Here is a 21,843-nt window from a genome sequence, read left to right as displayed (position 1 = left end):
GTTATTATTTAGTGACACAAAACCTTGATTTGTCAAATCTTGGCAAGAAAATCTGTGTTTCTTTTAGATATTTGTACTGTTATTTGTGCTTTAACAAGCCGTTCGTGGTTTGAGAACTGGTTCGTAGTTTACTGGTTTGGGCAGTGCTGTTCTGAGCTACTACTGTAACAGTTTTTCTCTAAAAGCAAGGTTATGCCACGGCTTCCTGCTGTCTTCATGGAAAGCTCTCCTCAGCCTAACAGGAGGTCATATACATCCGATTGCTGAGGACTGCCACCCAATCCTCGCCCCGTGCTGCTTAGGGATCAGGCCTCTGCTCATACTGTTTCTGGGTTGGGAGCCACCCATCACTGAAGAGGGCTTATTAGAACCGTTTGTCGAGTTCCAGAGCCAGACTTCCTAATGTAGTAGATCAAACATAGGACCTAAAATGTTCATAACTAACTAGTTGTCAGGCCATGTCCCTCGAACCACTTGAATATGTGTGTGCTCATGTGTGTGGTACTTTGGCATCTATATTCAGGTCACCATCGATGATTTCAAGATTTTGAAATTTGACCTTGTATTTTTAACCAGTAACAGGATAGTTACAGTAGCTGCTGCAGCACTGTCCAAGAGATTTTTCTTCCTGGATGTGATGGTATATTGCCCAGCTATTTCAGAGGCCAGGACAGGATTGTGCAATTTGGCCAGATCATATTTCAAGCACACATAGAGGACTGGACATGTGTGAGCACTATTATCTAGTGTACATAAGACCCTATTGTCAGTCCCTAGCACTGGGTAAAAGAAAGAAAAAAAATTTCCTTGCAGAGCAATTACATAATGTATATTTGACACTAGGATACTGTGCTATATTGGCTAAGGTATATAGTCAACCCTCTGTAACTGTAGTTTCTGTTTCTGTATTCAGCCAGCTATAGATGAGAAATAGTAAAAAAAAAAAATTGTTAGTACTGAGCATACAGGTTTTTTAAATTATCATCTTTGTTTCTTCTTTTTAGACAGTGTCTATCTATGCAGTTAGTCCTGACTCTCCTGAAGCCCTGTAGGTAGACCAGGCAGCAAGGCTGGCCTTGAAGTCACAGAGATCCACCTGACTGTGCTTCCTGTGTACTGGAATCAAAGGTGTGTTCCACCAAGTCAGGCTTGTTACCATGTCTAAAACAATACAGCTTAATCACTGTTTGCATATCATCCGCAGTCCACTAGATGTACATAATCTAGAGATGACTTAATTTTTGTTAGAGAATATATACATGCTCCTATATCATATGCAAAAAAAAAAATATGATGACATGTGAACTCAAGTGCCTGGCTCCAGATGTTGATATTTGTTGTCCTGAAACTGGTTCTTGGATACCTAAGAATTACTCTAACAGGAAAAATTTAAGACACAAGGGGGCCATCTTGTGGTAAGTATAATGATTTAGGAAAAAAAAAATGAAGTTGGGTCCTAAGAAGCAATATATGTTGAAGGAAAAGAAAATTCATTTTCTGATTTATAGCAAGTCACTTGGAGAGATGTTTACGAATTACTAGTATCTATAAATTTATTTAGTTTTACTTTTATTTTCCATTATGTGGTGTCATGCAGTTCTGACCATGACATACATTTTTGTTTCTCTTGGTGGCTTCATAGTCTTGGAATTCTTTGGTTTCCGTCTCCAGTCAAGATTTATTGAAAAACTTTGTATTTGATATTTATTCTTTTTATCAGGGTCAATTGGCCATTCTTTGCTGTTTTTCATTTTAGAGGATGTAGATGTTGAATAAAAACTGATTATTCTCTGGACCTGACTGGTTTATAATCTCAGAAGAAACAATGGAATGTCAAGAATTTATTGTAAGTCTTATTTATTATTATTATTTGGTGGGGGAGGGGGTGAGAGACAGGGTTTTATGTATTCCAGGCTGGCCTTGAACCCTCAATGGAGCTGAGAATCACCTTGAATTCTGATCCTCATGCCTCTTTCTTCCAAGTTCTGGGATTACGGGCTTCTACCCTGCATCCTGAGTGTGGTGCTGGGGATCAGAGCCAGTCTCGTGCAAACACAATTGGGCAAACACGGAACTAACTGAGCTTCATCCCTAGCCCCTACGTCTGACTAATTTTAAAATATTTTTCCTTCCTTTCTCACTCTCTTCCTTTCCTCTCTATTTATTCCTTCCTGTCTCTTTCAAGTGTCTTGTTAGCATTGCCAGATTCATCAAAACAAGAAGAAACCAGGTATAAAATGAAGTTTGAATATCAAATAAACAGCGAATAGTTTTCTAGTATAATTGTGTCCCACATTTGGTACTATAGTTTATCTGGAAAACCTATTTCTTACTTATTATTTGTATATGCTATAAAAGTCATGCTATAAATGAAGTTTGTTAAAACTTCATTGGAACAATGTTTCTCACTTCAAGACCTGTCAATGCCACTTCTGTCTATAGTGGGACATTATTTGCTCTTAAGACATTTTTGTTCTCAAAAATATTGAAGACAATAAATAAGTTTTGTATGTAGAGCTTCTATCTTATTATTTATGCTAGGCATAAAAGCATTTTAAAATACTAAAAATAACATATTTTAATATAAATTACATTTTTAATGATAAGTAACTAAAATTTCAAAGTCATAACTATACTAAGAGAAAACATAGACCAGAGTACCATTGCTAGATGTTCTCTGAAGATTACTAATGTGTGTGTATGCTTGTGTATATGCACATGTGTGTATGTACATGTATGTGCCATCCTCAGAAATGCCATCCATCTACTTTGAGACGAGGTCTCTCTTTGGCCTGGAGCTTACCAGTTAGGTTAGATTGACTAGGGATCCTAGTTATCCTGTGTCCTCCTAGGATGCATTACCATGTCCAGCATTTTATGCAGATTCTATCAGGTCCTCATGCCTGTGAGGCAGTTTCCAACTGAGCTAATTCTACAGCCCATGCATTGCTAGACAAATTTTTTCCTTTAAATTTCTTTAACATTTGATATAGTAATAGCTGGATTTTTCATACTTGTTTCTGTATTCAGTCTGTAATTGAAGGTCTGGAGAGCACTGACTGCTCTTCCAGAGATTCTGAGTTCAATTCCCAGTTCACAACCATCTGTAATGGGATCTGAAGTCCTCTTCTCCTGTGTCTGAAGAAAGCAACAGCGTACTCATATACATAAAATAAACAAATCTTTGAAAAAAATCTAATTGAATCCAGCACCACATATAACAGTTGGGAACTCCATTCTTCCACTGATGGAAGCAGAATCTAAAGTTAAAAGCAAGCTGGGTGGTGGTGGCGCACGCCTTTAATCCCAGCACTTGGGAGGCAGAGGCAGGCGGATTTCTGAGTTCGAGGCCAGCTGGTCTACAGAGTGAGTTCTAGGACAGCCAGGACTACACAGAGAAACCCTGTCTTGAAAAACCTTAAAAAAAAAAAAACCAGATTTAAAAATAAAGTTAAAACCAGTGTGAAGTTGTTCAGACCTCAGATGCTGTGAAAGTTGAGGAGACTGTCAGTCTTTGGACTGTACTCAGAGAGCTATGAAAATAAGAAGTAATATGTAACCCATAGCTATGTTTCTTTGCCACTGATGATGTGGTGGTTTAAAATTATTTTTGATGTTCAGTTAACCTAAAGCCTTTTACTTGCCCTTTTTTTTCCTTTACCTTTAGTCCTACCCAGCCTTAAAATTGTTTTGCTTTGTTTCCTTTTTTTTTTTTTTTATGCTAGGGGTTAAACTCAGGGCCTCATGATACTAAGCCTGCAGTTTATCCTTGAGCTACAGCTCTTCACTGATACTGTTATTGTGACGATACTTGTGCTATGATTGTGATAAAGGATGTCTTTATTTTTATATGGCCTGTAAGCTATATATTAAATATGTGTAAATGGCAATGATGCTTCCTTACTTTTGGAAATAAGGTCCTATATACTCATCAAAAGATGAAGAAGTCCAAAGTGTGGCAAGATGGAGTTCTCAAGATCACTCACGTAGGCAACAAGGTAAGTGCCAAGCAGTTTACTACAGCCTGTGACAGCTGTGTTCTTTCCTTTTTACTGGGCATTAAGGAAATGCCCAATAATACTAAAATGTCAGTTATGGCCACATGTAACCATGATGTGAAAAAGACATTTTCATATCGGTTTTGTTGTACCTTTTGAAAGTTTAGTAAGTAAACATTATTTAGTTTGTTTTGAGTTAAAAAACTTACAATGAGCCGGTGATGATGTTATCAGCATGTTCATTTTGTTTGCACAACTCTCCTACAGGTTAAGCATTTTGTCTTTATTTTACTGATGATTAAACTGAGGGTACAGATGAAGTATCTTACCCAGGAGTCCTGGATAAAAGTGCAGGAGTCATTGGTGAACTTAGACATGACTCCAGGACCCATTTTCTAGCCAAGTTTTTTGTTTTGAGGCATGGTCTCTGTGTAGCTAGAACTGTGTAGACCAGGCTGACCTCAAACTCAGAGATCCCCTGGCCTCTGCCTCCCGAGTGCTGGAATTAAAGGCATATGCTGCAACCACCTAGTTTTAGCTAAATATTTTTTTTAAAAGATTTATTTATTTATTTATTTATTTATTTATTTATTTATTTATTTATTATGTATACTATGTTCTGTCTGCATGTATGCTTATACACCAGGAGAGGGCACCAGATCTCATTATAGATGGTTGTGAGCCACCATGTGGAGGCTGGAAATTGAACTTATTGAATTCAGGACCTCTGGAAGAGAACCCAGTGCTCTTATTTTTTGAGCCATCTCACCAGCCCCAGAGGCATGCATTCTTAACCACTTATCTCTCTTGCCCCATCTCATTTCTTATTGGCCTCAGTCAATGGATTCTAGCTCTTCATTCCCAATTCCAGTCAAGAATCTTTCTAGTAGAATCAAGTTTTTTATCTTTCTCTTTCTCTTTTTTTAAGGGTGCCTGTGTGTGGATAGACATGCGTAAAGGCTAGAAGTCCACATTATATGTCTTCTATCCACCTCATTTTTTGAGACCGGGTTTTTTACTGAACCTGGAGCTCACCAATTTGCTGGACAGGCCTCTCCTAGCTTTATCTCCCTCACTTCTACTGTGGATATAGGCTCATACCAAGCTTTTATATCGATGCTGGAACTGACTTCAGGTCCTTTCGTTTGTCCATAGATGCTTTACTAACAGCTGTCTCTCTAGCACCTGACTCCTTGCATTTCTTACACTGTACCTCAGCTCTCATGCTCAGTGGATGCAGTAACATTTGAAATAGATGGACTTTCAAATGCAAGTTACAGAATGTGTATAATTCTTTTATTACATGATTTACTTATGTGACAAATTTTAATTTCCTATAGAAGATTTCAAGAAATGAAAAATAATTTTTTTTAAAAACTTTTTTCTTGTTTTTTTAACAGGCAATTTTATATGATGACAAAGGAACATGTTTGGAAAGTCTGTTTCTTAAGTGCCTTGAGGTATTTTAATGTCTTCACCTTACTTGAAATTTAAAAGGTTATGTAGATGCTTCTGTATGAATGTTATTAATACAGTAATTATAGTACTGATACTGATAGTTATAGTTGGTATTTTGTTTACTTATTATAGCTATACTATATGCTATCAGCCTTTAGTTATTTCATTTTAATTTTTATGACAATGCTATGATGTTTTTGCATCAGGAGTGTAGCACAGAAAGGTTTAGTGCATGTTTGTGCTCATAGAATGGTGGTTGCAGTTCATATTCAAATCAAGGATGTGACTCTAGAATCGGCTTATTAGGTGAGAATTTGTTGTGCTGGGGATGGAACCCAAGGCTTCAACCCAAGGCTTCATTCGTGTGAGGCATATGCTCTACTGCTGAACTCTGTCTTTAGCCTTCACACAGTGGTTTGATAGTCTTTGTAGAATTATTCCCATTTAAGTATTTCCTGAAATACATAGTCTGTGTTTTTCTTGTGTTTGAAGAAGGAAAGGAACCGAAGGCATTAGAACTGCTCTGGCTCCTTTCAGACCCTGAAACACCTCCTATGCGGCCCATGACCTTGTCCATGCTTCAACTAGAAACAGAGAGGAGTGTTGTTCTGGAAATTAGAGATCCTCTAATAACCAGCATGTGTTAAAATTCATACCATTACAATCACTATGTGGATACTTAGCCATGAAATCTTGTATCATTAATAGTGGCTGTTCTTTTAGATTTATGACAAGAGAGTCTAGGAGTGGCATTTTCTTAGTAGGTGTTCAATTAATGTAGCTACTGTTATTTTATCCTAAGTAGTTTCATTAGTGAACGTTTAATGTAATAAAGGTGTATTTTCTAAGTTGATGATCTTAGTGTTTTTCTCAGGAGTTGGTAGCAATTAATAAAATGACTAAACAATGCTCTGTTTTTCAGGTAATGTGATTATATGTATGTAACCAAACTTAACAATATTTGTGATAATTATGAAGTTCTAATTCATATATATTTATAAGAATACAGAATTGGTAACTGATGGCTTTGACTTTTAAAAATGGCATTTAGTTGTATAGATTCTAAGTGAAAGGAAGCTTTCTGCTTGTCTTTGTGTTCTTAGCATGTGTCAAAGGGCCTCAGGAGCACCATAGTATGTACTGCTGAATGAGCAAATTAGTGAAGTTTTTATTGCATTATTTCCTTGTTTATGTGTTTTTGATTGTTAATTAGTGCATGATAATGAATAGTTGAAGGATTTGCTGATTGATTACTTGAGCACCTTAGTTGAATGTTCACTGCATCTTGTTCATTGCTGGTGAGCCTGTTGGCATGTGTAAATTACTCAACTATGCAATTTGGATGTTTATTTTTGAAAATGTAGGTGAAACCCGGAGATGACTTGGAAAGTGAGCGGTATTTGATCACAGTTGAGGAGGCCAAGGCTGCTGGAAGCAGAGCTGTTGAGTTGGATGGCTCCAGAGAAGCCCTGGAGTCAGGCCCAAGGACAACTGTAGCCTCCAGCCGGTCTCTTGGGTGTCAGCCCTCTGGCTTAAAAAGGAAGACGACTGTAAGTTTCTATGTGGAAACTAATATTTCAACGTATAGTTATAAAGTTATTTTTAAAATGAGTACATTTTTATCATAGGTTGCTGTTAAAGTTGTACCTTCATTGTTAGGTAACACAAAAGTAAATCCAAGTTAGAAAAGTCTTACTAATAAATGTATTTTAATTTAGCGAATTTTAAATATTATTTACCTTAGGCAAAGCATACATATTTGTTATTCTTTTTAGCAAATTATTTTCACATTTTCCTTAGAAATAATGGTATAGCTGACAATTGTTTTAATCTGTTTAGGGTTTTCAAAGACCTTATAAGATGCCAAAGAAAGTGACTGTTACTGAGAACAGTGAACTGGCTACCTCTCTTGGTGATGCGAATCCTGGCCCGCCTGGCCCGAGACTTCTCCCTGTGTTCTCTAGCACACTTCCATTGTTTTCCACTGTTGGTCAGAAAGATATAACTCCTACATCAGTGGACAATGAGAGTTTCGTCACGTTCAGGAACACAGACAGAAGCGACATGCCTTTATCACTTCTTTCTTCATCCTTCAAGATTAACACAGACACACTAGATAAAGAGGACAAGCTTTGCTTTCCTGTCATTTCTGAAAGCAAACATTCTAACTCTTTTCTGGCCAGTGAACCCACAAGAAGAAATGGTTTAGACTCTCACTGTCCTGGAGTTTCACAAAATGTCAGAAGCAAAGCCCAGATATTAGCACTTCTGAAGTCCAGCTCAATTAACGGGAAGGATCTGCATGGTGAGATTACAGGACGCTTTCCTAAGATGGAACCACAGGGGTGTTTGAAGATTACTTCTAAGCCAAAGGAAGACTATGCTGAGACATGGAGCACAGGGAATTTACGCTGTGAGCAGCAGTCAGAAAATCCCACAAGAACCACAAGCAGGTGGGCTAGGTATTTACCCTCCCAGAGATCACCTCCCTGTTCAGCTAGAGATGAGAATGATCCAGAGGATAAACCAGAAGCCCGAGAAGATATGAACATTTTTAACTTGTCTGAACTTTTGGTACAAAAAAATTCAGAGGACTTTGAAACCTGTACCGAAAAGGGAGAATTCTACAGTGTGGACAGGCCAGTAGATAATAACTGCCAGTACTGGAGTCAGGAAGAAAACTTAGCACCTTCATTCTGTAAGGACAGCAGCATACTGGTTAGCTACAGCAGTAAAGAAAAGGTCAGTTTATTATCAGAATCTGACATTCAGTACAGTAGCAAAGTACCTTTTAGTCAAAATGAGTTACTTTGCACTCGAGAAGATATTCAGGGGGCAGATGCAGATGCAACACTAGAACTGGAGTGTAGACCAGTGTCACCATTGCCAGAAATAGAACATAAACAACTTGAAATTGAATCTTCTCTAAGTACCAACTCTAGGATCTCTGATGACATCATAGACATGGTTTCTAAAAGCAGTGCTGATAGAGAAAATCTGAATACTGTTGATAACACCACACAGCCATTTTTGGAAGTTTCTTTTAATCTGAGCAACTTTGAGACCAGTGACACTGATGAGGAGTCACAAGAAGACAGCAGACTTCCCCATGATTCAGAGAGCTGGGAGAAGGAAGTTGTGCTTACAGATGACTTATGTGTTCAGAAGGGCTGTGGGGATATAGGCTGCCGAGAAACTGCAGGAGAACACTTGCCACTCCTGTCATCTGCCGATGGCAAGCCCAAAGAGGCCGTTCCTGCTAATGAGACTCTGTTGTCAGAGTTCTGTGATAGAACCTGTGTGGGTTTTAATTCAGGACCTCATGAAGATGCAAACACTGGAAAAGCACTAGAGGACCAGGGTCACAGTGACATAGGGAGCAGTTTGGACTCATCACTGGAGTGGAATGAGGATGTACCAGAGGACAGCAAAGAAGATATTAGTAAATCTATCCAAGGAAATGCAATTAATTATGGTATTATTGCACCCTCAAATAAACACAGAGGTGTAAATACAAGCTTACATATTCCTTATCTTTTAAACACAGTCACAAATCTGGCTCCTGAAAACAGTGACCTGTTCTCAAAAGGTACCCAGCCTTTTATTTTGAAAAGTCACATAGACAAAAATGATGAGCAGGACTTATTACCAATCTCTAGGAGTGACATTAGTGTCCAGTTGTTGAGTACCACTCAGGATCACTCTGAGTGTCATGAACTAGAAGAATCCAGCACCCAAGTTTCTAGTCCTTTATTTTATCCTGCGGGAATAAAACATACTATTTACAGAGACAGCGAAGCATATATTTCTGAGTCTAAAGAAGTAGAAAGGATTAGAAGTTTGCCATGTGATCATTTAGAAGTGGAAATTACACAGAGAAACCAACAATCCTGGGCTACTTCTAAAAATTCTTCAGAACTTTCTGAAGCAATAAATAACATGGCCCTTTTAAAATCACAGTCTGAGCATAGCAAAGCTTTAGGAAACTTGGCACTACTGAAGAAAAAGCATGCCTTTCCACAGGAGGTTTGGCAGAGTCGAGACCCAGATGTCAGTCCTAAAGGTTAGAGGCACTTATCTTTTTATTTTTATTTTTATTTTTATTTTTTTGGTTGTTCCCTTTGTAGCTCGAAGGAAGGGAAGATTCTTACTGTCTGCTGTGTTAGAGAGTTTCATATGTGGTGGTTCATGCCTATAATCTCAGCACTTGGGAAGTAGAGACAATATTAGGAATATTCAAAATTATCTGCAACTGTCTCCTTAGTTTGAGGCCAACCTGGGCTATGTGAGACCCTCTCTCAATAAATGGGGCTGGAGATTACATGGTGTAATCCATATAGTAGGTAATGACAACTCTAATAGAGGATTATATAGTGATGACTAAGTCTTTGTACCACAGTTCCTCAGTCTATTTAACATTAACCAGTCTCTATGGCATCTTTCCGGAAATGACATTTGCATAGGCAGAACGCACAGTAACAGGTATAAGCAAGGATATGTTCACGTTAAGCATACTAATCCAAAACTGTAGTGCTTGCTCTTTACATGACTACATCCTCATCCCAAGAGTGCAGTATAAGAGTGTCCTCTGCTCCCTTCTGTAGTGTTTCTTTATCCTCACAGTCTGAAAGGGCCCGACTCAAAATGTCAGTATATTTTACTCCCGAAATCCCACAGTGCATCTCTCATCATTGCCAAATTATCTCAGCAATGTTACTGCCAGCAAAAAACTATCAGCTTTGTAAAGTCCACAACTCCTTCCTGAGTCACTTTAGTAAATGAAATTGAAGGTCTCTTAGATTTTATAATTCTGCCATTTTCATGATTTCATGAACTCTTCATCGGTTTCTCTGTTTTTAAAATGAGTGTTGGTCTTTTTGTTCTTGACTTACAGTCATTTTATGTATTGGCAATATTAATCCTTTATGATATCTGTTGCATATGTGTGTTTCTCTATATAGCCTGGGCTATTCTAGAACTTGCTCTGTAGACCAGGCTGGCTTAAAATCAGAGATCTACTGCTCTGCCTCCTAAGTACTGGGATTAAAGGTGTGTACCACAGGCTGGAGAGTTGACTCAGTGGTTAAGAGCATTTGTTGCAAAGGACCTGGGTTCAATTCCTAGCACACATAGAGGCTCACCACCTCCTCTAGCGCCAGCATGTCTGGTGCAGACACACAAGGCAAACACTCATACACAAAATAATAAAAAAGTTCTGCACCCCTGCCTGGTTTATGTGTGTATGTGTGTTTTAAGACAGCATCTTGCTGTATAGCTGTATACCCTGCTGTGTGGCTCAGAATGATCTGTAATCTATGAAGGTAAATGAACAACACTGTGATACTCATTGTTAGAATTAAATTCTTACTTGAATATCTCAAATAATTTTTGCTAAAAATATATGAGTAAATTTCTATACATTCTAAACTTCTTTGAAATGTGGATAAGTTTGATAGTTTCCTTTTTTTTTTAAAGATTTATTTATTTAGTATATATCTGCATGTACACTTGTGTACCAGAAGAGGGCATGAAACCTCATGGATGGTTGTGAGCCATCATGTGGTTGCTGGGAATTGAACTCAGGACCTTTGGAAGAGCAGTTGAGCTCTTAACCGCTGAACCATCTCTCCAGCCCATTAGTTTATTTTCTAAAAAAATGAAAAGCTTAATAATAAAAATGAGTGGATATAATTGGTTCATAAACCAAAATAAGAGCATAGCATTATAATATGAAGATTTGGGAAATACAGCATTTTATTTTGAGAAAATGATTATTTCATCAAATTGGAAGAGAAGATTATAGTGGCTGTACAATGTTGAGGTCATTCTGTTCTGTGATAAGCTTAAACACCAACTATAGAATCACTGGTCACATGAGATATGCAGGTCTGACTTCTTGCACATCTCTGGCCAGAACATTTCCGTCTACTCAGCAACACATAATTATGTGTTCACTTAAAGACCACTTTATTTAAAAATTTTTTGTTTATTAATGTTGGGCTCAAAGTCAACAGTGCTGATGAAAACAATCCCTATGTATTTTCTCCGCAGCAGCCATCACAATCTCAATACTTAAGAATACAAGATATCACAAACTCTAGGGGACTTTAAAATAGTGAAATAATCAGTAAAATCACAAAATTATGAACATTTTGATACTAAATTGACTGAAAAAGTTATCAATATGTATGTACAACATGAAATAAGGCAGAGTGTTGTCTTGTTGGGAATGTGCTCTGCTGCTGGTCTGCTGCCTTGCCAGCCTCATACCCTGCCTGCTTTTTCACACCTGCTTCTGTTCTATAGCTTAGCTTTGCGTTAGGTCTCAGTTCAGGGTTACTTCTTAGGAGTGAGCTTTTTAGAACACCTGTGTTGTATTTCATCACCAGTCTTTATGATACCTTTTCCTATTGTACTCTGAGTTCATCTGCTGTAATCGTGTGGTTGTCTTCTTTGTCTCTCCTTTCACTGCTGTGTCCCCAGTGATTCATTCCAATGCTCTTGGTAGAACATCTCTGGTCTACATAGTGTGTTGCAGGTGAGATGAATTTAGGATGGGTTTGGATAGAGTGAGGCTCCTTGCACCCTCACCCCCCATGGTTATGAATAGCAATAGTGTAATAGTTGTATTAGCTTTCTTGTTCTCAACAATTAGGCAGAACTTCATTTTTAACATGTGTATTGCAGGTGATTATTGGTTTAGAATATATTATTTTTAAAAATAGGTTGCTAAGAAATGCAAAAAACTTATCCCCATTAAGATCAGTAAGGGACCTGGAGAGATGGCTCAGCAGGTAAGAACTTTTGGCTTATGCAGAGAATCCAGATTTGGGTCTAAGCATCCCCTTCTGGCCTCTGTGGGCACCCAACGTGCACATAGTGCATATATGTATGTATAGACAAATTTGTGCAAAAACAAAGAAATCTGACTAATGTATCTACTTGAGTCAGGGTCTCTCCAAATAGCCCTGACTGTCCTGGAATTCACTGTAAACTAGGCTGGCCTTGAATCTATCTGCCTCTAATTTCTGAGTACTGGGATTAAAGGCATGCACCCACCACATAAGGTCATTTTTTAAAAAAAGTAACCAGTAATTTTTTTCATTCGAAATATGTTGAATTTTTACATTAAGAATGTACAGAATAGTACACTGTGTCTTTACTCATACTCCAGATTAAATGATTATCAAGACATTACTTTTTAAAGTATATTACTTCAGTTTAGAAGGAAATGTATTTTTGCAAAATACTGTGATGCATATGATAAATAAGGCTGGTTAATTCTTTCGTTGCAGCCAGGACATCACCTGCCACAGTAGTTTCACATGCTCTGCTAGAGTATCCTCGTGAGCATCGGGCTCCTCAGCAGGTACATATGTATCAATCGCTAACTACTATGTTCTTCTTGTGTAGAAAATACTGAGAGTTTCATATGCATATTGCATACACTTTGATGATACTTTCTCACTACTATCTCCTCTTCTGCCCCCATTCTGGTATTTATTCATTTAGGCATCATTGATGTCATATAGTTGATAAGAATTGTCTTAGTAAGGGTTACAATTGCTGTGATGAAACACCGTGACCAAAAGCGATTGGGGATGAAAATGGTTATTTCAACTTACAAGAACCAGAACATAGTCACAAGCAAAGCAAAACCCCAACTGTGTAAATAATTGAGTGTCCAGTATCTGGGATTCACTCATGATCTAGATTCCTCCAAGGGGCCTGGGTCGCTTCTCAGACTCCACCCTCTGCAGCACACACAGCTTATCTCTGGGCTCAGGTGGACTTCACCTTATATCTGCTGTTGTTCTTGGTGGCCATCCCATAGTACTGGCATCTCCAAAGTGCTAGGATCTCTTGTTCAAACTGGGCTGCACTTTCACCAATATCCTCTCAGGCCCTCTTCATGGTGCCAAGCCTCAACTGCTTTGCATGACTCCTTTAATCTTGGCCCTTCAACTGCTAATGAGACTGCATCTTTTACCATTGGCCTCTCCTGGCCTTTCAAAGTGCAAGTCTGTTCTTTGTGACCTATTAATGCCTTGAAAACCTACCACTTAGGGGATTCTTACACTACCAAGTTAAGCTGCCAGCACAAGGTACAACTTTGGCCACCTCTGGGACACAGCTTTTGTATGCTGACTCTGAGGAAACACTTCCCAGATTTCACCCATGATGCTGCCCTCTTCTTATACACAGCTGATTCTTCAGCTACAGCTGACCAGCACCAATTGTCCCAGCAAGCAAAGGTTTTGTTTTAGTGGGTCTGGTCTTTTGTTAATCACAGCTGACTTCAGTTCCAGCTGATCAAGACACCAGAGTTTCTTCACACAAATGGCTGGGTAGAGTCTCTGCTTCCCTCTGAAACTTCACAAGCCAGACCTCTATTGTCTACAGTGCTCTCAACACTCTATTTTTCCAAACTCCTATAGCACAGCCCACTGAGCTTTGAACACTTTGAACAATGTTAAACTTATCCAGCCCAAAGTTCCAAAGTCTTTCTACAATCCTCCCCAAAGCACAATAGGCTAGGCCTTCTCTTGTCAACTACTAACTAGGAACAAGCTTGTTTACAGTCCAGTCTTATAGAGGTATTTTCCTCAATTGAGACTCCTTCCTCTGACTCTAGCCTATGTCAAGCTGATAAAAAACTAACCAGCATGATAGTGTTCTATAATTTATGTTAAAATTGTAGCAATACAGAAGGTTCCAAACTGTTGATTCATGACTCCCTCACAATTGAGTTGTTTTTTTTAAACTTCATTTCTTGGCCATTTGTTGAATACTAGCATTGAGTGATGGTAAGTATGTGTGTCCTAGTAACTTAGAATTTATTATCAAGTTAGCAAAGCTGTGAATGCAGCTTATGCCTCGTCAGGTACTATACAGCACCTGGAACCTCAGGGTAGAGGGCGAGACAGCTTTCTGTTTCTTGTGCCACATTCATTTTTCTCATGATAATTGCGATTGTCTGATTTAACAATTTGCAATTTCTAAAAACCAAGCTCCTTCTAAACCCTGATGTTGGCTGGCAGTAAGCTGTAGAATTGCTGTGTACTTGAGGTGAGGCCTGTGTGGTCTACATAGTGATTTAGGGCAGCCATTGGTACGTGGTGTGACACTGTCTCAAAACTACAGCTGGGTGTGACTCCAGTTCCAGGAGGAGCCTATGCTCTCTCCTGGCCTCCAAAGGAATCAGGAACACACATGCCATGTAGATGTACATGCAGACAAAACATCTATACACATGAAATTACATAATTTTTAAAAATTAAAAATCTCAAAACAATAAGAGACATGATGTCATTGAAAGAAGATAGTGGGTCAGATGTTGAAATTGCTCTTGAGTTAGCTACTTCAGTGTTTAGAGATGTGTGTTGCTGATTTGTTCTGTGGCGCCTCCTATGACTTTACCACGGCATTCTAGAGAACCTTGTTTGTCTATTGGGGAACAATGATAGCAATTTCAGAAATAATTATGCTAATTAGGATGAGTTAAAGTTCTTAACTCAATCATCAAGAGTAGTGTTTGTCAGTGGAGACACTCTCAGCATTGTCGGTGGGGGCAGTTCTCACGGCACTTCTCTTTCTAGCACATAGCTTTGAGAGAAAAGAAATGCTTCATCTGTCCCCATTACATCTTATTTCCCGTGTTACTGGTCCACTTTAATAGTGTGTAAATAGGCTCTAGAGGCTGGCCACAAAGCCAGAGAGGATATAGCAAACGCATGCTCTGTAGTGAACAAATGAGTATCTTCACAGCTTTGCCATGTGTTCTATTCTGCCATTTCTACACTGCTCTGTTTCTGACTAAATATATAGAAATAGTCTAGTAGTGCTACCTAGTCTACACCGAAAATTGGCAGACAAGGGGCAGTTAAGAGCACTGGCTGTTCTCTCAAAGGACCTGGGTTTGAGTCCTGGTAGCTAAAAGTCACCTGTAATTCTAGTTCCAGGGGATCTGACTGTCTTCTGGCTTCCAAGGGCCCTGTACACATGTAGTACACAGACGTGCATGCAGGTGAAACATCGTATGCAAAATTAAAATGTTCGAAAAAAATTAACAGCATATTAATTGAGTTTGTAAATAATCATTGTGTTCCTAAAATCCTCATTCTACCACTAGAAGAAAAGTATGCGGTATCACAGAGTAAGGCACATTTGAAGACTCCCTTCAATAAAGCAAATTAGGGAGCATATTAAAGTCAAGATTTATTGTTATTGAAATGCTTATTTTTAAATTTAGAAGAATAATTTCAGGCTGAGATCATGGCTAAGTGACAGAGCACTTGCCTCACTTGTATAAGTATCTGGCTTCCATCTCCAGCAATACAAAATATTTTTTTTCAACTGGAATTCAGTATGAAAAAGCATTTAGGTTTAATTTTCCTTTCAGATGAGCTTTAGGATCTTTATTCTTAAGTAACAGAAGATTGAGAGTACAAATAGTTGTCCTTTTGTTAATTCATCCATTAGAAAGAAGTCCTTTGGCCTTTTAACTATTTTATTTTCCCATATCTTGGTTGGACATTGTTACCCTATGTGGAGTAAAAATGCTAGAATCCTCAAGGGGGCAGCAGAGAAAGCCATTTGAAACCTGAAAGTAGAGTGTAGAGGGAAGGATGTGAGGGAGAACATGAACATTGCAGTCACACTCTTCAGAGCAGGAGACTCAGATAAAGGGTTGCAGGGACCCCTTCACGTCATAATGAATGATGTCTGAATGCAGACCTCAAGCAGAGTCCTGCTTCATTTCTTCTCTTCCTGATTTTTCATTTTGTGTTTATCCATTGCTTTCTGTGTGACAGGCACTGTTTTAAATGGCAGTGATGCTTAGATGAAGTGAAAAGGTCTGTGCACTCAACGGGCTTACGATACATTAATATACAGTAAGGAGCATTTCTCTATATATACGTTATGAATATATATGTCATATACTTATGATGTTCTTATTTTTAATAATTTACCTATAGCCTGTTGAGTTTCAAGGACATCAGGTGAAAGGATCTGCTACTAGTGCTGTAATGGTCAGAGGGCACAGCTTGCAGCTAGGATGCAGTCAGTTTCCAGATAGCGTTGAATATGAAAACTTCCTGAACGATACTTGTGTTTGGACACCAGAGTTGCCTAGTACTCATGTGCAGACGGACTTCTTGCAGGTAAAAGTCATTTTTATAGTTACATTTCACCAGGTCATTTTCTCTTTCTTACTCATGTAATTTATGTTTATGAATGCCCCGTCTTCATGTACACTAGAAGAGGGAATCAGATTCCATTATACATGGTTGTGAGCTACCATGTGGTTGCTGGGAACTAAACTCAAGACCTCTGGAAAAGCAGCCAGTGCTTTGTTTGTTTGTTTGTTTTCTGTTTTGTTTTGTTTTTAGAGATAGGGCTTCTCTATGTAGGCCCGGCTGTCCTGGAACTCTCTCTGTAGACCAGGCTGGCCTTGAACTCAAAAGATCTGCCTGCTTCTGCCTTCCTAGTGCTGGGATTAAAGGTGTGTGCCACCACCACCCAGCTGCAGCCAGTGCTTTTAACCACTGAGCCACCTCTCCAGTCCTCCCAAGTCATTTTCTTTTTCCTTTTTAAAATTAATCAATTAATTAACTTTCTATCCCTACTACAGTTTTCACTTCCTCCTCTCCCCTCCCAGTCCTTCCCTTTCCCATGAAGGGGAGGTCTCCCATGGGTATCAGCTAGCCTTGGTAAATCAAGTTGCAATAAGTCTAGGTACATGTTCTCTTATTGAGGTTAGAAGAGACTGCCCAGTAGAGCGAAAGAGTCTCAAAGGCAAGCAACAGAGTAAAAGACAGTCCCTGCTCCCACTGTTAGGAGTCCCACATGAAGGCTTGTTCATGTGTAACAGACAACTGTTACATATGTATAGAGGGTCTAGGTCAGTCCCTTGCTTGCTCCCTGGTTGGTGGTTCAGTCTCTGTGGTTCCCTAGGAGGTCAGGATAGTTGATTCTATAGGTTTTCTGGTGGTGTCCTTGACCCCTCTGGCTCTTAAAAATCCTTCCCATTCTTCCACAGGATTACCCAAGCTCTTCCTAAGGTTTGGCTGTGGTGTTTGCATCTGTTCCCATCAGCTGCTCGGGGAATCCTCTGATGACAGTTATGCTAGGTTCCTGTCAGGGGTCTTTAATGCCTGTGTGGCCTCCAGAAGAGCAGGCAGAGTTGTGGGGTGGAAAATCCCAAGTCATTTTCTTAGGTCAGTCCTAAACCCTTGTCAAAGAGCAGTCCAAGGGTAGATGGACAAGAGCCATCGTAGCTGTGCTCAGACTACACAAGGCAGCATGCTTTCTCATGTGCTGGCAGGTTGTTTTCACGCTTCAGCTTGCAGTTTTCTACTCTTTATAATAGTATATTATAAATTATAGTCACCACTGTTTGAATTATTGAAAAAGAAACTTGCTGTATGTGATGGTTCTCAGTTCCAGCACTTGAGAAGTTGAAGTGGGAATATTTAAGACTGAGGCCTACTTGGGCTGTATAGAGAGTTCTAGGCAGCTAAGAAAAGGAGAGAACAAACAGGGGAGAGATTTGGGTTCTCTTGTTCATTGTTGTATTTCTTTTTTTTTTCTTCTTCTTTTTTTTTTTTTTTTTTTTTTGGTTTTTCGAGACAGGGTTTTTCTGTGTAGCCCTGGCTGTCCTGGAACTCACTCTGTAGATCAGGCTGGCCTCGAACTCTCAAACTCAGAAATCAGCCTGCCTCTGCCTCCCAAGTGCTTGGATTAAAGGCATGCACCACCACCGCCCGGGGAATTGTTGTGTTTCTAATTATTGTTCTATGTTAGTTATAATCATAGGGTATAGATTCTGAGTCTGTCACAAAATGACTAGACTTCCAAAAACAGAAAATGCCTCTCAATAAATGTGATGTATTGCTAACAAATGATGTTCTCTGAATTTTAATATATGTTCTGTATTTAATCAAGTTCTGGGATGTAAGAAGCACTATGTTGTTAATACCAGAAAGAAAAACAGTGAATAAAACATTACACAATGCTTGATCAGTTAGACTAGAGAAGCTTTAAAAACGTTATCATGGGGGCTAGAAGAGACAGCTTAGCATTTAAGAGCATTTGTTGCCCTTGTAGAAGGCCTGGATCTGTTCCCTAGAACTTACATGGTGGCGTATTAACATCCAGAACTTTAGTTTCATTGAATCTGATGCCCTTTTCTAATCTCTTTGGGTACCATGTATGCATGCATGCAGACAAAACACAAAATAAAAACCTTGAAAAATAATTGAGGCAAATGTAGGTATCATAACATTTAAAAAAAACAGATTTATTTATTTTATTTATGTAAGTACACTATCGCTGTCTTCAGATATACCAGAAGAGGACATCAGATCTCATTACACATGGTTGTGAGCCACTATGCAGTTGCTGGGAATTGAACTCAGGACCTCTGGAGGAGCAGTCAATACTCTTAACCGAGGAGCCATCTCTCCAGCCCCAACATTTATCTTCTTTAAGTATATGACACTAATTGCATTTGCAGTGCTTTGAAACAGTCTGCCTGAGCTGTTTTGTCTTCACTTGAACTTTTTCTTAATTTTCTCTCTGATGGTACTGAGGACTGAACCTAGGGCCTTACAGTGCTTAGGTAGGAGCTCTACTCTTAGCTGTATCTTGTCCCTGTTTAGTTTTTATTTTGAGACAGGGCTTCCTTCATAAGTTGCCTAGCTGGCTTGAACTCATTTGCCTTCACAGAGGCCCTCATGTTCTGCTCTGTCTTAGCCTCTTGAATACTGACATTAGAGACCTGTGTTTCCAAGCCCAGATATAATTTATTTTTTAAAATGTATCTTTCTTCTTTTTTATTTAGTGTGTGTGTGTGCTTGTGTGCTGGTGTATATGTACATCTGTGTGTCACATGCACACAGTGGCAAAGCAGGCTAGAAAAAGGTTACACATCCCTTGGAATTGATGTTACAAATGGTTGTCCCCCACCAAGTGGGCGAAAAGAATTGAAACAGGTCCTCTGCAGGAGCAGCCTGTGCTCTTTACTGTTAAGCCACCTCTCCAACTTCTATAATGATATGTATTTTTTTCTGGGGTTTTTTTTTTTTTTGAGACAAGGTTTTTTTCTCTGAGTAGGCATGGCTGTTCTGGAATTCACTCTGTAGAGCAGGCTATCCTGGAACTCAGAGATCCAACTGCCTCTGCCTCCTGACTGCTGGGATTAAAGGGATATGTCACCACTATCCAGCTTATATCTATTCTTAATTGACATAATGACTGCATATACTGAGGATCAGTGTGACATTTCATTACATGTGTGTAGTCTATCCTGATGAGATCAGCTGTCACCTCAGACATTTGCAGTTATTTGTGCTGGGAGCATCCAGTATTCATTCTATCATCATCATCATTCATTCATTCATTCATTCATTCATTTTTGAGACATGATCTCACTGCGTACCTCTGGCTAGACTGAAACTATACAGAGACAGGACTGGTCTTAAACTCACAGAGACCTGTTTACCTAAACTTCCTGAGGGCTGGACTTAAAGGTGTGTATTCCCACATTTGACATTTTGCTAGGTGTCTTGAAATATTAAATTAAATGTTGCTAATCATAGTTGTCTGAATGTGCCACAGAACATTAGATGTTATCTCTTGTATCTATTTGCATCCCTCAATACCCTACCAAACTCTGGTAATCACTGTTCTGTCTTCTTATCTTTGGGTTTTTTTCTTTTGTTTTCTAAGATTGTACATGTGTACATGTGTATGTTTACATGTGTGTATACATGCTGGTGCTTATAGAGAGGCGAGAAGAGGGCTTTGGATTTTTCAGAGCTGGAGTTATAATCATTTGTAGGCTGTTCTGCTTACATAAATACTGAAATCTGAACTTTGGTCCGTACTGTTAAAGAGCAAGTACTCTTAACCATTGAGCCATCTCTTCACCCTGTTTTTTTGATTTTTGAGACAGTGTAGTAGTAATCAGGTTGGTCTGGAACTTACATGTACCCCAAGCTGGCCTGAAATATTTAATACTTCTCTTGCCTCATCCTACAGACTGCTGGAATTACAGGCATGAGTGAGCTAACATGCACAGCTCTAATTTTTAACTATAATTTAAAACTATTTTATATGTAGGTTATTCTTGTTAGAGTAGGATAATTTTTTGTTACAGTTTTGATTTATGTTTTCTGTTGATAATTGATAGTGAATCTCATTTTCTATATCTATTAGCCATTTGTTATCCAATATACAACATTTGTATATTGTTTGTAAAAACCTATATTTAGAGTTTAAGACTAGTCTGGCTAAATAAGAAGTTTTAGGCCAGAGAGAGACATTATCAAAAAAGAAAGAAAGAAAAGTCAAAAATTGGGCTTTGCATAGCAGTGTACATGAGGTACAGATTCTCAAAGGAAAGAGAGTGGTAGGGAGAAAAGGAATAAAGGCAGGTAAGCAGGCCCAGAGATCATTTACCTTGTATGTTGTTTCTGTTGTGGTGTTGAAACTGAACCCTTGCTTTGCACGTGCTAGACAAGCTCTCTACCCTGAGTTATACCCCCAGCGCCATTTGTCACTGTAAAATCCAATCGTTCGGGTGCTGGTCTGTTTGACTTTTCTCTTATAGCCTCTTGTCAGATGAGTACTTTGCCTGTAGTTCTCCTGTGTGGTCTCTATTGATTGTTTCTATCTTACAGCCTCTTGTCAGATGAGTACTTTGCCTGTAGTTCTCCTATGTGGTCTCTATTGATTGTTTCTTTTTCTATGCAGAAAGTTCTTAGTTTCTTAGAACGAATTTTACTAATTTTTCTTTTTATTACCCCTTGCTTTTGTGTCATATCTTCTCCAGAATGGAGTCAGTTATTACTCAGCCCTCCAATAAAAGGAATATGAAAATATATCCCATTTCATCAGTTACCTGGAGATCATTGGTGACCTTGGCAAGAGCAGTTGCAATGGAATAGTGAATGGTATAAATAATGAATGGTAGGAAAATAGATCTATGGCTAACGCCTAAAAAGTATGTGTTTGTTAATTATCTACCCCTCCCCCATGGCAACCCCAAAACAGGGATGATAATCAAATCAGGACTTCATACGCACTGGGGAAGTGCTCTACCACTGAGTTGTATCGCCACGCTGTAAACAGATACACTTTCTTCTTTTCCCCACAAAGAGACTTTTCACTAGCAACAACCAACTGTCTATTCTATCAAAATAGGACTGTGAATAAAAGAGGCAAATTCTTGACCTCACAGAACTTACATGCTAATGAAGTGAGACACAACAAACAGAAAAATACACAGTACTTGGAAGGCTCAGGTGGTCTCAGTAAGCATACAGCTATGTGAGGTGGCAGTACGGTGGGCTAGTCCACATGTTCTAGGTAGGTAAAGTCA

At 38.9% G+C, this 21,843-nt stretch overlaps 1 protein-coding gene across 2 annotated transcripts in view; it reads left to right on the top strand.

The window, feature by feature from the left end:
• Window positions 1–1,766: 1,766 nt before the first annotated feature.
• Zgrf1 (zinc finger GRF-type containing 1) overlaps window positions 1,767–21,843 on the top strand; it is a 60,418-nt gene continuing 40,341 nt past the window's right edge. Inside the window, exons 1-7 of one of the 2 annotated variants that reach the window (XM_028760428.1) lie at window positions 1,767–1,846; window positions 3,918–3,998; window positions 5,399–5,458; window positions 6,821–7,006; window positions 7,296–9,045; window positions 12,752–12,825; window positions 16,436–16,621. In XM_028760428.1, the coding sequence (XP_028616261.1) occupies window positions 1,826–1,846; window positions 3,918–3,998; window positions 5,399–5,458; window positions 6,821–7,006; window positions 7,296–9,045; window positions 12,752–12,825; window positions 16,436–16,621 (2,358 nt within the window). In that variant the 5' untranslated portion in view covers window positions 1,767–1,825. Of the gene's footprint in view, window positions 1,847–3,917; window positions 3,999–5,398; window positions 5,459–6,820; window positions 7,007–7,295; window positions 9,520–12,751; window positions 12,826–16,435; window positions 16,622–21,843 lie in introns of both variants that reach the window. The other variant, XM_028760427.1, reaches the window with a different exon arrangement.

Source organism: Grammomys surdaster, unplaced genomic scaffold (assembly GCF_004785775.1).
Source record: "Grammomys surdaster isolate TR1022 unplaced genomic scaffold, NIH_TR_1.0 126531, whole genome shotgun sequence".
In the NCBI taxonomy this organism is placed as follows: Eukaryota; Metazoa; Chordata; class Mammalia; order Rodentia; family Muridae; genus Grammomys; species Grammomys surdaster.
This window is presented reverse-complemented; position numbering and strand designations above follow the sequence as displayed.